The sequence below is a fragment of the Grampus griseus genome, assembly GCF_964374135.1.
Source record: "Grampus griseus genome assembly, chromosome: 7".
In the NCBI taxonomy this organism is placed as follows: Eukaryota; Metazoa; Chordata; class Mammalia; order Artiodactyla; family Delphinidae; genus Grampus; species Grampus griseus.
In genome coordinates this window covers 6,771,384-6,786,229 of record NC_139001.1, presented here as the reverse complement: position 1 = coordinate 6,786,229, position 14,846 = coordinate 6,771,384, and the positions used below count along the sequence as shown (strand labels likewise).

The following is a 14,846-nucleotide window of genomic DNA, read 5'->3' as shown; positions in this document are numbered from 1 at the left end:
GGTTGTGGTGGCAACTTTTAGAGGAAGTGATGGTTAAAAATGCAGGGAGAAAGGCCCTCCGAGTGGGAAATGGCAAAGAAGCAGGAATTCCACGCCATTCTCATGAAATGCATATATCTAGGCCTTTTATTCCTCCACCTATAAAGTGACCTAACAAAGGAAGAAAATTTCCGGTAGACAGGATTTATGCTAATAGATCTCTCTCTCCTTTCTTCCATGCTCACAGATAAGACCAAGAAAAGGTGAGTCCTGCCTGGTGTTATCCCGTTCTGTGACCTCCTTCTCCACAGCCCTAATGTGACCCCTCACAGTTGTTTTTGGTTTTTCTTTTTTTGTAATGCAAGTGCCTGACTTAAGCTTTGATTGCCGAGACATCCTCTTCAAAGAGGCATCCACTCGAATAAACACATTGCCAGCCACCAGACTCGATCAGAGCCAGGCCGGCTCTCCCTCTCCTTTGTTTTAGAGTTTGGTTGATTTCAATAGCAGATCATTTGAGCCACTTGTTTTTTGTCTTTCTGCACTTTAAATTCCCGCTCTTCTGTTTTAAATTCACCAATAAAGAGTGAGCCCTTGAAACCCTAGGCCCCCACCTCCAACCCCAGTAAAGGCAGAACCCCAGGCCTGTGCGGTGTGCTCTCCCTCGCTACCCACGACCTCGCTGTGTGGCCCCAGGTATATGCTGTGTAATTTCCAGGTTCTGTAAGTAATAAACCTTTATTTTCTAAAAGTTTCTGGATGGTTGTTGCTGAAGGGCATCTTACAGTCGTAACAGGAACCACAAGGGCCAGTCCAACCACAACAGTGGTTATTGATAGGCTGAGATCTGCACAAGACAAGCGCAAACCCCTTTTTGGGTCTTTCCATACACGCCCCATGCTCTCAATACCGGCGCAGGGCCTGGCTTTCCTTTTGCTCTCTAGTACCAGGACATGCACACACGCATACACACACGCACACACGCGCACACATACGCATACACGCGCACACATTCACATATACACACACAGTTATTCCGGGCATGTATGTCTACTCTGTGGGTTCCTTCATTTTCTCTGATTTTTGTTTGTTAAAGAGATTTTACTTGAAAAACTATGAGGAGAATGGCATTGTCCTGTGTTCCATCACGTAGGAAAATCTTGATCGGTTCCTGTGTTGCAAAAGGGAGATCAAAGATCTTGTTTTCCTCAAGATCTCATTGAAAGCTTCAAAGAACATGCCATGATCAAAGTTCTTTGTTTCATTTTAGTTTCCAGGATGAAAATTTGGTTTTTGAGGAGTTTGCTCGCCAAAATCTGAAAGATGGAAGAGAAGTTAAGGAAGAGAAGACAGACCAGGAGGCGGCTGTGGATGAGTGAAGAGGCCGGCTCAGGACTCGGGAAATGGGGTCGTTAGCAGCATGGTAGCAGTGCCCCACAGTTAGCCCTTTAGTTATGCTAAATACCAAAGTGCGGGTCTTCTTCACAGAAATAAAGTTTGTCTCTTCTGTCCTGGTTGTGAGTCAGGCTGACTTGTTGGGGAAGCTGAGTGACGTCAACAGCACGCAAGCTGCAGCCTTGAGGGGCCCTGAGTCTGGGCAGGGGGGAGGGCAGCATCTAGAAAGGAGACCCATCAAGGCGAGAAGGCATCCTGAAATCAATGCACTCACTTGAAGGGGCCTGGTGTGTCCCGGGCTTTCTCCAGGACCCCTGGGGTAAGCTGTTTCCCTGGAAACTTGGAGGGGGAGCAGTGTGTCTAATGACCTGAGCAATCCTAGCTCCAGGGCACCCAAAGAGCCTCCCAAGAGAAACAGGGCAGTGGACACATGTGGGTAAAAACACTCTTCATCTCTGATTTAACTTTTGGGTCTAAGTCCTGTTTGAGCTCTGGGCTGTTGGTTGTTTCCATTGAATGCAAACAATGAACTGCGAGTTGGCTGGTTTAAAGGGGAAAAAAAGGAATGCATTGGAAGGACCTCAGAGTGGCTCAGAGAACTGACTTAAAGGAAGAATCTCCAGTTGCCACACCTGGGCTGGGTGGAAATCAGAGAAGGTTCGGGGTCCCAGCCCAGGAACTCAGGGTCCTGCCCTCTGGGGTGGCCATTCACCTGGTGGTGGCTCAGAACAAAACGCTCCTAGTCTCTGAGCCTCTGGTTCCCGTGTGCCGTTTCTGGGCAGGAGAATCTGGCCCAGCTTCAGTCAGGGGATCAGTGCCCTGGGGCCAACAATGGCAGAGCCCAGCCCCGGGAATGGGTTGTCCCAGAAGAGGGAGTTCACTGTGAATCAGACAGGCTTCTTGTTTAGACTGTCTTCATCGAGATTGGGCATAGAAGCGGTTGGGGGAAAGGATGCTCACGTCCGGGAGTAAAGGAGGAGACGTAACGGAGGTGATGCCAGGGCCCTGTCCTTTGCAGAGTCCCCTTCTTGGCCCATGGTACCCCGGCCCTGGGGCCTGCTAATGATGGCAGAGAGGCTGAATGGCTCTCTTGGTGGCCACGGAGGGGCTTGGGGGATGTGTAGGCTCTGGTCCATGTCTCAAGGGAATAGGATGAAAGGGGGTTGGAGAGTTCTGTACAGTTTAACCGGCTCACAGGAGGTACGAGGGTGAATGGGAGGGGGCATGTGTGGGCTGGACACTCGGGGTCAGGTCTCCAGGACAAACAGCAGTGGCGGAGGGCCAGACACAGTGTGGGTTCCGTGCATATGAAGGCTCCCACATCTGGGTTTGTTCAGCAGGATTCCAGGCTGGTTTGTGTCCTGGGGACTGGGGTTTAGACCGGAGGCTCCACTTGGGAACCTTGGACAGGATCCCATACACACAGAGCAAGGTCTGAACTCGAGTGTTGGATATGAGGCATTCTGATATTGACAGGGGTGAGGATTCATTTCTGGAGGAGGAAGACTGATAATAACAATACAGGCATGGGGCTTCCCTGGCTGTCCGGTGGTTAAGACTCTGCACTTCCAGCGCAGGGGGCACGGGTTCCATCCCTGGTCAGGGAACTGAGATCCTGCAGGCTGTGTGATGCGGCCAAAAAAAAATTAAGAAAAAAATACAGGTGAAAAGATGTGGGTTTGCAGGGTAAGACACGATTTTCCCATCGGCAGGCTTCCACTCCAGCCACACCCCTCTCTCAGGATACTCAGGGAGGGCGGCATGCTCCTCTGGGAATCTGAGCCCGTCTGCTGCCCTCCTACCCCACAAGCCCACAGGTTGGCTGTGGTTGGCTCCCGCCCGAGATGCCGGGCAAGCCAGGGACTTGGGAGTCTGCCTGGCAGGGCCCGGTGAGAGGATCAGCCAGTTGGTTCCTGCATTGCTTGACCCCAGGATATCCTAAGTCAGGGTGGGCAGGAATAGGTCAGACCTTTGTGCGGGTGTGAGAGCCAGAGAGAAGAGCTGGAAGGCCAGTCCCTGGAGAGCAGAGGTCAGGACAGCCCTGGCCCTCCAGGTTATTCTGGTACCAAAACGCCTGGCTTTCGCGTGCTGGCTAGTTTACGATCTGCAGCTGGCCGCCCCTACAAGGGCGTGCGGGTGTGAGCAGGAAGTGAGCAGCCGCTGCCCCGAACGGGACATGGAACCTCAGCTCGGCTGGGCCTGCGCACTAGAGGCGTTGTGTCTGCTCTGGCGTCGGAAGGCAGGATGTCCCGTGTGCAGGTTGGAGGTGCAGCCCAGGGTTTTCTAGGTAGGTGCAGTGGGAGAAACAGGGTGCAAAGGAGCTGAGGGTGCTGCATGGAGAAAGCGGCAGCTGAGAACTTGGGGCAAAGTTCTGCAACCTGCAACCAAAGGAGAAGTAGGGGTCCCTGCTATTTCCTGGGCACCTGCCTTGTGCTAGGCACTTCACCTGTTACATCTAATCATTCCAACCATGCTTCCCATTTGTTAGATGAGGAAACTGCAGTTCAAAGAGGTTATGTACCTTACCCAAGGTCACACAGCTAGTGAGAGTTGGAGTCAAGACTTAAACTCTGGTTTCCCTGAGTCTATAACAACCAGAACTTTGCTCACCATTTTTTTTTTGGCTACACTGTGTGGCATGCGGGATCTTGGTTCCCTGACTAGGGATTGAACCCATGCCCCCTGCAGTGGAAGCTCGGAGTCCTAACCACTGGACTGCCAGGGAATTTCCTTTGCTCACCTTTTGTTGCTGAATGTGTATATGAGAGTCTGGGGGAGGGGCGCTGTCGGAGCATTTATGATTCAACAATGGCTGCCCTTAAGTTATTTTTTAAGTTGAAAATATTATTGAGATAATTATGGATTCACACGTAGCTGTAATCCACCCATCTTTTTCAGATTTCCCCCCTTTTCACTTGTATTCGTGTGTGTGTATTTAGTCTACAGTTTTATCGCAGGTAGATAACTTCGTTTTAGAGTGTCTGTTTTCCTTTAACATTTTTCACTGCTTGCCTCCCAGTCTAATATCACAACCCTAAGGGTTTAGTTTACTTATGCTTGGGGGGTGGGCAGGGAGGGGGCGGAAGCTGGGTGCACTTGGAAATGTATGGGGGTGGTATTTGGTTGACACAGGTCCTGGGGGCCAGGGGAACTACATGTCGCACACAGTAAAGCAATGTCCTGCTCCAGATGTCAATCATAACCGCAGTTCAGGATAAAATAAGATAATTCCCATGTTTTCAAGTGCATCCTTTGTCTATTCTAACGTGAAGCGGTTCTTTTTGACAGGAGGTGCACTTCTACATTGACAGGTCGAGAAGAAAGATTAGGTTGGATATGAAGTGTGTTATTACTGCCACCTTGATATGCCCTTAAGGTGGGGTAAACTCGGGGAGCAGCATATTGTTAGAGATGATTCACAGCGTGACTCATTGCATAAGGAGGTACGGGTGAATGTGCTCTTACAGGCGTGCCACCTTGGGGGTGGTCTCCAAGGGAACAGTACTCTGCAGCCACCAGAGAACACAAAGGCTTCTTTGCTCATCAGAGAAAATATGGCAGTTATGTTCCTCTGATTTAAGAACATAATATAGTTCTTACTAAGCCTAATAATCTTTTTAAAAATATACTTTTTATTTTCAAATAGTTTCAGATTTACAGAAAAGTTGCAAAGAAAGTACAGTGAGTTCCCCCATACCCAGTTTCCTCTAAATTATTAACATCTTACATTAGGATGGTGCATTTGCCACACTGAATGAATCAATATTTACGTATTATTATTAAACTAAAGCCCATTCTTTATTCAGATTTCCTTAGTTTTTACCTAATGTCCTTTTTCTGTTCCAGGATCCCACATGACATTTAGTCATCACATTCCCTTACGCTTCTCTTGGCTGTGACAATTTCTAGTACTTTTTCATAATTGCAAATAGACTCCTATTCAGCCACAGTCTCTGCCTCCCAACTCTCCCTTGCGTTCACGTTCATGCCCTTGGCTTTTTGCCTCTAAAATGATGGATTCTGGAACCCTGGTATCCCCTGAGCATCTAACGGGCATAGGCAACAGCACACCCAGGCATCTCAAGCTGTTTGCTCCAAACCAAGTTCATCTTCTCCTCTAGGCCTACTGTGCTCAGTGGGGCGTTCTTCCCTGGAAAGCCCCGTATCTGGGAGGCATTCCGACTTGCCCCGCTCCCTAATCTCCTGCCAGGGAGAACCTGGTCCCTATTCTTCCCTCTACTACGTCTTCTGTCTGTCACCTCCTCTCTCCACCTCCACAACTACCTCCTCGGTTCTGGCCCAAATCGGCATTGCCTGGATTGCTAAGTCACTTTATTTTATTTTTTAAAATATTTATTTATTTAGGCTGCACCAGGTCTTAGTTGCAGCACATGGGATCTTTAGTTGTGGCATGCAGACTCTTAGTTGAGGCATGAGAACTCTTGCGGCATGCATGCGGGATCTAGTTCCCCGACCAGGGATCGAACCCTCCTCTGCTTTGCAAAAACCCTTCAGTGGCTCTGGTGCCCAGAGGATAACGTCCTTGCTCCTGAGTCAAACAGAGGCTGCTTTGAGTCCTGGTGCAGCTCACCTTCCAGACTCCCCACCACCTGACCAGTGGCTCAGCAGCAAATGCAAATCCCCGTCATCCTCCCAACTCGCCTAGTAGTCTCCTGCCTTTTTGTATTTTCCTGGAAAATTCCCTCCATCCCCTCGCCTTTCATTTCAAATCTCCAAACCAGGCTGGGGTAATCCGTCCTCTGGAGAGGCTCCCCTGACACCTCCGGCAGAGTTATAACTTTTTCTCCTGCTGTACCGTCCCTCCCCCCATAACACCCTTAGATTTTTACACTTATGTATCACACTACATTGTAATTAATTGATACAAAAATCACCAATCTCCATGGAGATGCAGGACACCCTCCCCTCTGTGCCCTTATTAGCCAGCTCCTTGCTGTCATAACAAGGTACCACAGACCTGGAGGCCTAAACAACAGAAATTTATTTTCTCACAATTCTGGAGACCAGAAGTCTGAGATCAAGGTGTCGGCAGGGTCAGATTCTTCTGAGGCCTCTATCCTTTTCTCGCAGATGACTTCTCTGTGTGTCTTCACATGGTCTTCCCTTGGAGCCTGTCTGCGTCCAAATGTCTTCTTATTGATGTAAGGACACCAGTTGTATTGGATTAGGGCCCATCCTAATGGTCTCATTTTAACTTGATTACCTCCTTAAAATTACCTCATTTTAACTTGATTACCTCCTTAACTTGATTACCTACCTGTCTCCAAATACGGCCACATTCTTAGGTACTAGAGGATTAGGACTTCAACGTATGAATGTTGGGAGGGGGGACACAAGTCAGCCCATAACAAGACCCTTCTCTCCTCTTTCTTCCTCTGAGCTCCTTCGAGCCTCAGCTTCCTGGGAGGCCTAACCCTGAAGGGTCAAGGACTTGGGAATCACGTAGTCCAAGTTCAAATTCTGCCTCTCATGAATTCCTTGGGAGACGTATCTGAACCTCAGGTCTTCATCTCTAGAATGAGACCATCAAGCTTGCTCTGGGGGACATGTGTGTGGACTAGAGTCGCTGGTCAAGTGTCTGGGGTGTGGCCGGTGGGCAGTATACAGGAGCCGTCACTGTCCTGCATTGCGGAACTTTCTGTGATGATGGAAATCTTCTATATTTGTGCTGTCCCGTGTGGTAGCTGCTAAACCACATGCAGCTGAAATGTGGCTAGTGTGACCAAGGAACTGAACATTTAATTTTAATTAATTGAACTTGAAATCGAAGTAGCCACATGTGGCTAGTGGCTACAGCACTGGGCTGCACAGCTGGGTTCACCAGGGGTCTCCAGCGTGTCCCAGAGTATTCCTGCATTATGCCCTGGTATACTCTGTCCTGGCAGTGTATCCATTCCCCTGGCCATGTCCCCACACCAGATGCTCCTCTGTGGCCCCTGGGGGGGGGGTGTCTCACTTATTTTGCCTCTGGAAAGCATTGCCCAGTGCAGTGGGGGCCAGAGTGTGCTGACCCGCAGGCAGGACAGGAGCCACTGTGTTTCTAGGAGCAGCCCTTTGAAAGGGCAAGGGGAAAATTGTGCAGCCCCTTAGTACCTCAGAATGTGGCTGTATCTGGAGATAGGGTCTTTAAAGAGGATTTGCCCTTCTCAGGTGGCACCAAACCCTTCTCCACCTGGAGGTCCCATAGGGCAGCAAAAACTCACCTCCAATTTCACTCCCTCTCCTCCAGCTGTCTTAGCTGGGAAGGAGGGGCTTATCCCAAATTGCCTCTGCCTCTCCTCCAGCTACCCTCCGAAGTCCACTTCTCTGTCTCCCCAGCCCCTCCCAGTAATCCAGGGCAGCCACCTGCCCAGATTGCTTCAAAGCCTGGATCACAGTCCTCAGCTTTGTCACTTAGCCTCGCCCAGGGTCGAGATGGCTCAAGGGCTTCCTGTTGCCTTCAGGACTCAGCCTAAAAGACCAACCCCCTTATCAGGTTTACAAAGGCCCAGTCTGACCTGCCCGCCCCCAGGCTCATCTCTTCAAGTATTTTCCTTCCTTTAGGCTACAGTTTCCCTTTTTTCCAGAGATATGTGCTTTCTTGCCTCCAGGTCTTTGCACAATCTCATCTCTTGGCCTGGAACAGGGGTCCCCGGTTAGGGATAACTCCTGCTCACATTTTCCGTCTCACTTTATCTTTTTCTCCAGGAAGCCTTCTCGGATGGAACTGTGTATCCCTGTTCCGGCATCCCACAGGCCTGTCCAAGTACTTTCTTTCCTGCATTCATGCATGCATTCACCCACTCCTCGAACTGTTCGTCGTGCAACTAACTACTAAATGCCAGACGCTGCTTTAGATGCTGGAGACACGATGCAGGGCAAGAAAGACAGTCCCGAGCCGCCTGGAGGTCACTTACATTCTTGAAGGGGAACATTAAAGATGAAAAAGAGTGAACACAAAAATAAAAAACCCCATACAAATTGTGTCCCAGGAAGAAAAGAAACAGTTGCTAAAACCTGTGGTTCTGACACCACCGGTGGGGGCGAAGAGACGCCCGGCAGGGGCGCCACCTCCGGCTGCGCGCGCGGCCGGCAGGGGGCGCGGAGGGGCGGAGCTGGAGACAGCGGTCCAGGCCCCGCCCCTCCGGGCCCCGCCCCCCAGCCCGGCTCGGCCCCGGCCCCGGCCCCGCCCCCGCCCGCTGTGCGCGCGCTGGCCCGGCAGCATGGCGGCGGCGGCGGGTGCCCCTCAGCCGGGTCCGCCGCAGCCGTCTCCGCCGCCGCCGCCTGAGGAGTCGTCCGACAGCGAGCCCGAGGCGGAGCCCGGCTCCCCGCAGAAGCTCATCCGCAAGGTGTCCACGTCGGGCCAGATCCGCCAGAAGGTGAGCCCGCGGCGGCGGCCCGGGCGCGCGCCCCTCACGCCGCGGCAGCCCCGTGAGGCCCGCAGTTCGGCCCGAGCAGCCGCCCAGGCCCGGCCCGGCCCGGCCTAGGGTCCCGCCGGGCGCCGCTGCTCGGACGGAGCGCGCTCCGCGGGGTAACGGACCAGGCGCCAGGGGATGAGCGCGCCTCCCGGCGGGGCGGCGGCGGGGACCCCCGGGCCGGGGAGCAGGTGGGCGCCGCGCGGGGCCGGGCCGGCAAGGCGGTTGGCGGGGCGGGCCGCGAGGAAGCCCCGTGCCGCGAGGACCGGGAGGGACAGGCCTGCAGGCTGGGGGGCGAGCGCACCAGAAATGGGGACTCCTGGCTGCGTCCGGCCGGCGAGCGCTCCCCGACCCGGGTTCTGCACATTTCTGAGGACGGATCGGGCTGTTTCTCGCTGGGTGCTCTGCACTCACCTGTGACCCCTGAGAAATCCGATTGGACCCAGGTGTGGGGCTCTTCCTTCCCCTCGCGTGGATTTTCGTGCGGGAAAGGGCAGGTCCCGTGACCGTCTCTCTCTCCCTCCTCGGGAAAGCGGGGAGAGGGGGGCTGTCCCTGGCTGCGCACCCGCTTGGCATCTCACTCTCGGTGGAGAACTCCAGACGCGAAGTATTAGCTGCAGAAAGACGCATTTCCTTTCTGCAGGAGTAAAGTTGCACCCTTTGTTTTCCCATTGCGGTTTCTGTTGCAAACTGCTTTTGGGTTTTGCTGCAGGTGAGCCCTCTGTGTTAGCACACGGCTTCCTCAGGCAGGTGGTTGGACAGGTGGCTGAGGGCAGACTGGGTCTGTGGGCAGCCTGGGCAGATCCAGCTGGCACAGACTATCTCATCCCGCTGCAGTGCGCTTTTCCTCCAGGGCCAGTGAGTTCAGCTGGTACTTTTACCGTGGGAGCCGTTTCTTAATCTTATGTCAGCCTCTGATACCTGGGATGGGGTAACCTTTTGTCCCAGTGTTACAAACAGTTTTACTGTGAAGTGCTCCAGTTATTCAGCACATAGGTATTGAACACCTCCTTTGTTCCAGGTATAACAGTAATAGTAGTAATTATAACGCTAGCAATTCTCCAGTGCTTACTGTGTGCCAGGCACTTTTCTTGGGCTAAGTTTACGGCACTTTCCATGGGTTAACTCATTAGCACTGGTGATAACCCACCGTGGTGGGTGTTGTCTGTCATTCCCTTCTTACGGAATTGGAGGTGGAGAGGGTAAGTGTCTTGCCCAGGGTGTCACTGGTAGTAGCTTGGATCTGGATCTGAGCTATGGTCAGGATCCCAAGATGGAAGGCAGTTTCTCCATTTCGGGGTTCCCAGCCTGTAGGAGGTGGACATCTGTCCATGTGACAGTATGATGTAGTAAGTGCTGTGGAAGCTTAGAGGACTGAGACTCCAGCTACCCTGGGAGGCAGGATCTTGCAAGAAAGAGTTTGTCAGGCTAAGTAAGGAAAGAGGGACTTTCCACCTAGTTGAATGTTGTATCTACAGGTTTAGGCACACCTGGGAATGGTCAGAAGGTGAGTGGGTCAGATTGAGAGGAATGAGGAAGAGGCTGGAAAGGTAGATCAGGCTGGATTTTGAAAGGATAGCCCTGGAGTTGAGTTTGTGGCCTTGGGCAAGAGGGAGCCACTAAGGATTATTCAGAGCCTGAGAGTGATGGGTCAGAGGTGCTTTTAGAAAGATCTCCAAGTAGCCCTAAATGGTACTGATAGGAGTTGTTCTCACCTGTTGCTTGGTCCTCAAGCATGGTGTGTGCCCAGTATAGGGTGGATCATGTGATTTACAACTGTTATTAAGATTTGATCTCTCAGAGATTCCACTGTTTGTCCAGAATTCTGTTCTTAAGGAGTCTTTTTTTCCCCTCTTAAAACAATAGCTGTTACACCAGCTGTTCTGGCTGAGGAGTGATGGGTAGAGTGTTAAAAATACACCCCGAGGACTTGAATTTCTGAATACAGTCACATCTGCTGTACAAATAGCTTAAGGTTGAGTTTTCTTTTGGGTTGTTAGAGATTGGTGGAATGTGAGGTTTACTGTGTGTGTGGTAGCTCCCAACCTCCCTTCCCCACTCCCCCTTTTAAAGCAGATAAGCCATTCAGAAAATTCCTCTGGTATATGTGGTGCACAGGGGAAATATCCAGAATGGTATGGGGTATCATTCTGAGTCCAAAAAGGAACGACCCACTTTAAGTATTCAAAACAGAGGGAGTTCAATGGGGAGTGGTCGCACAGGTGCTGAAGAATTGAGAATGCAAACAGTGGGCAGTGAGGTAACCCTGCGATGAGGCAGCAAACAGGAAGCTGGAAGACAAGCCGGGAGGCAGCATATCAGGAACAACTACGACTCACCAGAGGCTGGAACCACCATGGGTCATCTGGTGTGGGCTGGAGGCTTGGAAGGACACAGCTGCTCCTGGAGACTCACCCCATGCCCCCTCCTGCCTGGGAAACCCAGCCTGCAGGGATCAGCAATTTGGAGTAGAGCAGAAGAGTGAGGAATGGAACTGAGGACAAGCTGGCCCAGGACCAGAGCTGTATGTATGTCAAGTTTTTGAAACATTAGTCCAGTGCAAGCTAGAGCTGTCTTAATGGAAAAAGAAAAGGAAGTATCTTATGACAGTGCTTCTCGAATTTTCATGTGCAGACACGTCCCCTCGGGATCTTGTTAAAATGCAGATTCTGGTTGAGTAGGTCTGGAGTGGGGCTAGAGGTTCTGCATTTATCACCTCTCAGGAGATGCTGCTGCTGCTGGTCATGGACCAGACTTTGAGGAACAAGGCCATAAGGACATGTGTAAAGAGAAGCCTTACCAAACGCCAAAAAAAATCTTTATTCGTGAGGTTCTTTTAAAACTTTTTCCCAAGTCTTTGATGGGGAAAGTCTCTGAAAATTTGATGTGTATAGATTTTAGATGGTTGTTTATTAGTTTAGAATTTCATGTACATCTGATATTTTCATATATTCCAACTGTCCCCAGCAAACACATTACTTCATTTCCTTACCATAGTACACAGTAGTGATTTTTTTTTTTTTTTTTTTTTTTTTGCGGTAAGCGGGCCTCTCGCTGTTGTGGCCTCTCCCGTTGCGGAGCACAGGCTCCGGACGCGCAGGCTCAGCGGCCATGGCTCACGGGCCCAGCCGCTCCGCGGCATGTGGGATCTTCCCGGACCGGGGCACGAACCCGTGTCCCCTGCATCGGCAGGCGGACTCTCAACCACTGCGCCACCAGGGAAGCCCCACAGTAGTGATTTTATAGGACCACGTAGCTAGTGTGGAAAAAAGAAAATGGAACTAATACACTGGTAAATTAGCTTATGAACACATTATAAGGTATTTTGAAATCTGAGTAGAGAACAGTGTGATTCTGTGAAGCCTTATCAGTTAAGATGGAGCTTAATTTATTTAAAATTTTTTAAAAAGTTAACATTTTTGGCTTTGTGCATTAAAGTGCTTATATTCTTAATTTCAAATTTAAACAAAGTATTTTTTCCATTGTGAAATGAAGACTAGTAGAAATTAAGTAAAATGTTCAAGTTGTAAAATACTTAAAAAACAGCTTTACTAAGATAAAATTCACATACCGTACAGCTCACTCATTTAAAGTGTACAGTTCAGTGTTTTTTAGTATATTTACCGTTGTGTAATCATTACCACAGTCAGTTTTAGAACATTTTCATCACCCCAAAAAGAAACCCATGGGACTTCCCTGGTGGCACAGTGGTTAAGAATCCGCTTGCCAATACAGGGGACACGGGTTTGATCCCTGGTCCAGGAAGATCCCACATGCCGCAGAGCAACTAAGCCCGTGTGCCACAACTACTGAGCCTGCGCTCTAGACCCCTCGAGCCACAACTACTGAGCCCACATGCCACAACTACTGAAGCCCGCGCACCTAGAGCCCATGCTCCGAAACAGGAGAAGCCACTGCAAGGAGAAGCCTGTGCACCACAACTAGAGAAAGCCCACGTGCAGCAATGAAGACCCAACGCAACCAAAAAAGATAGAAACCCATAACCATTAGCATTTACTCCCCGTTTTTTCCCAACTCTCTCAACCCTAGGCAACTGCTAGTCTGCTTTCTATTTTGTGGATTTGCTGATTCTGGACATCTCACATAAATATAATATGTAGTATGTACCTTTTGTGTCTGGTTTCTTTCACTTAGTAAAATGTGTTCAAAATTCATCCATGTTGTAGCCTGTGCCAGTACTTCTTTTCGTTTTACTGCTGAGTAATATACCGTTGTATGGATTTACTACGTTTTATTTACATTCATCTGTTGCTGGGCATTTGGGTTATTTTCACTTTTTGGCTATTCTGGATAATGCTGCTGTGAACATTTATGTACATATTTCTGTGTGTACATATGTTTCATTTCTGGTGGATATGTACCTAGGAGTAGGTTTGCTGGGTCACATGGTAACTCTATGCTTAGTCTTTGAGAAACTGCCATACTGTTTTCCAAAGTGACTGCACTATTTTACATTTCCACCAGTAAGGTATGAGGGTTCCAGTTTCTCCATGTCCTCAGTTGTTTTATCTTTTTGATTATAGCTATCCTAATGGGTGTGAAGTGGTATTAAAGTTTTTGTTTTTTGTTTTTTTAAATATTTATTTATTTTTTGACTGTGTCGGGTCTTAGTTGCAGTATGTGGGATCTTTCGTTGTGGCACGTGGTCCTCTCTCTAGTTGTGGCTCGCGGGCTTAGTTGCCCCGAGGCATGTGGGATCTTAGTTCCCTGACCAGGGATGGAAGTGGCATCCCTTGCATTGCAAGATGGATTCTTAACCACTGGACCACCAGAGAAGTCCCTAAAAGGTTTTTTTAAAGCTAGTATGTAGCAGTATTTAAGAGTCTAAACTTTGATGTCACGAACAAGTCTCCAAACCTCTTAAGACTTGGTTTCCTTATCTGTAAATAGGGAAAATACTAGTTTTTGGGTAACGAGTGGTGACAGTAAACGTTAGGTGTGTGTTCCTGAGCCTCAGTTTCTATCTCTGCGAAATATAAATGATAATAATAGTTCTCAGATCTGTAAAATAAAAATGATGATGATAACTCATAGAATCAAGTGGAGTAGTCTTTGTGCAATACTTATTTAGCGTCGAGCCTGGCTTATTATGAGCATTCAATAAATGGTTGCTTTTATGATTATTTCTGTCTTTCTGATTGTTCACTTTTTATATCTTGACCAGTAGCCATCCCCCTGAATCCCTCCACCCCCAGCTCAAGCTGATCTGGGTGAGTCTCCATCTCTAGCAGCCAGAATAGCAAATAAAAACAAATCTGGCAGACAATTAACAGTGAGTATCTTTTAAAAAAATTGTTAATTTATTGAATACTAGTGGGAATAGCATGGGCTAGGTGTTATTTTCTTTATTTCACAGATTCAGTTTAACCCAGCAAATAGTGGAGACCTTAAAATTGTTCTGTGTGCTGGCACTTGGGGGGCCTTCCTGAGCAACAAAGAACACCCCTAGAGCTAGTAGTCTGAAGAAGGCGTTAATAGAATAACCACATAGGTACTGTAGGGTTGTTTTGGTGATGAAAGGACTCTAAATCTAATGTCTGGTGTCTTTGTAAAAGAAAGAGGAGGAAGATTTGGACACAGAGGAACACACAGAGAAAAAAGCCATATGAGAACAGAGCCAGCGATTTAGACCTGTGCTGTCACAAACCAAGGACCAGGTGGGGCCACTAGAAGAGGTAATAGAATCTCCCCTGGATCCTTTAGAGGGAGCGTGGCCCTGCTGACACCTTGATTTTGGACTTCTAGCTTCCTGGATTGTAGGACACCAAATTTCTGTTGTTTAAGCCTCCCAGTCTGTGGCCTTGGTTATAGGGCAGCCACAGGAAACTAATGTAGGGCATATACTGACTCTGGAGGGGATGCCGAGGGGCTGAGCTCTGTGAAGCAGTCAGAAATGCCTGTGGGACCTGAGGTACTGGGATCTGCCAAAGGGCAGCAATCCTTGGTGAGCTCCCTCAATTTGGTTTAGGATTCCAAAAAGCCACTTCCAAGGAATGAGGAGGATTAGAAGTAGGACTTCCAAAGGCCTGCAGTCAT

At 49.5% G+C, this 14,846-nt stretch overlaps 2 protein-coding genes across 5 annotated transcripts in view; both read left to right on the top strand.

Moving 5' to 3' along the window:
• The window catches only part of SAG (S-antigen visual arrestin), a gene marked incomplete at its 5' end in the record, with an annotated part of 30,280 nt that extends 28,898 nt beyond the window's left edge, over window positions 1-1,382 (top strand). The window contains 2 exons of the mRNA XM_082658730.1: window positions 227-242; window positions 1,250-1,382. Of these exons, the coding sequence (XP_082514856.1) occupies window positions 227-242; window positions 1,250-1,358 (125 nt within the window). The 3' untranslated portion in view covers window positions 1,359-1,382. The remainder of the gene's footprint in view (window positions 1-226; window positions 243-1,249) is intronic.
• Window positions 1,383-8,597: 7,215 nt separating this feature from the next.
• Window positions 8,598-14,846, top strand: part of DGKD (diacylglycerol kinase delta) — a gene marked incomplete at its 5' end in the record, with an annotated part of 109,969 nt that continues 103,720 nt past the window's right edge. For all 4 annotated transcript variants that reach the window (XM_082657812.1, XM_082657809.1, XM_082657811.1 and 1 more), the window contains one exon: window positions 8,598-8,753. In XM_082657812.1, coding sequence (XP_082513938.1) covers window positions 8,598-8,753 — 156 coding nt within the window. The remainder of the gene's footprint in view (window positions 8,754-14,846) is intronic.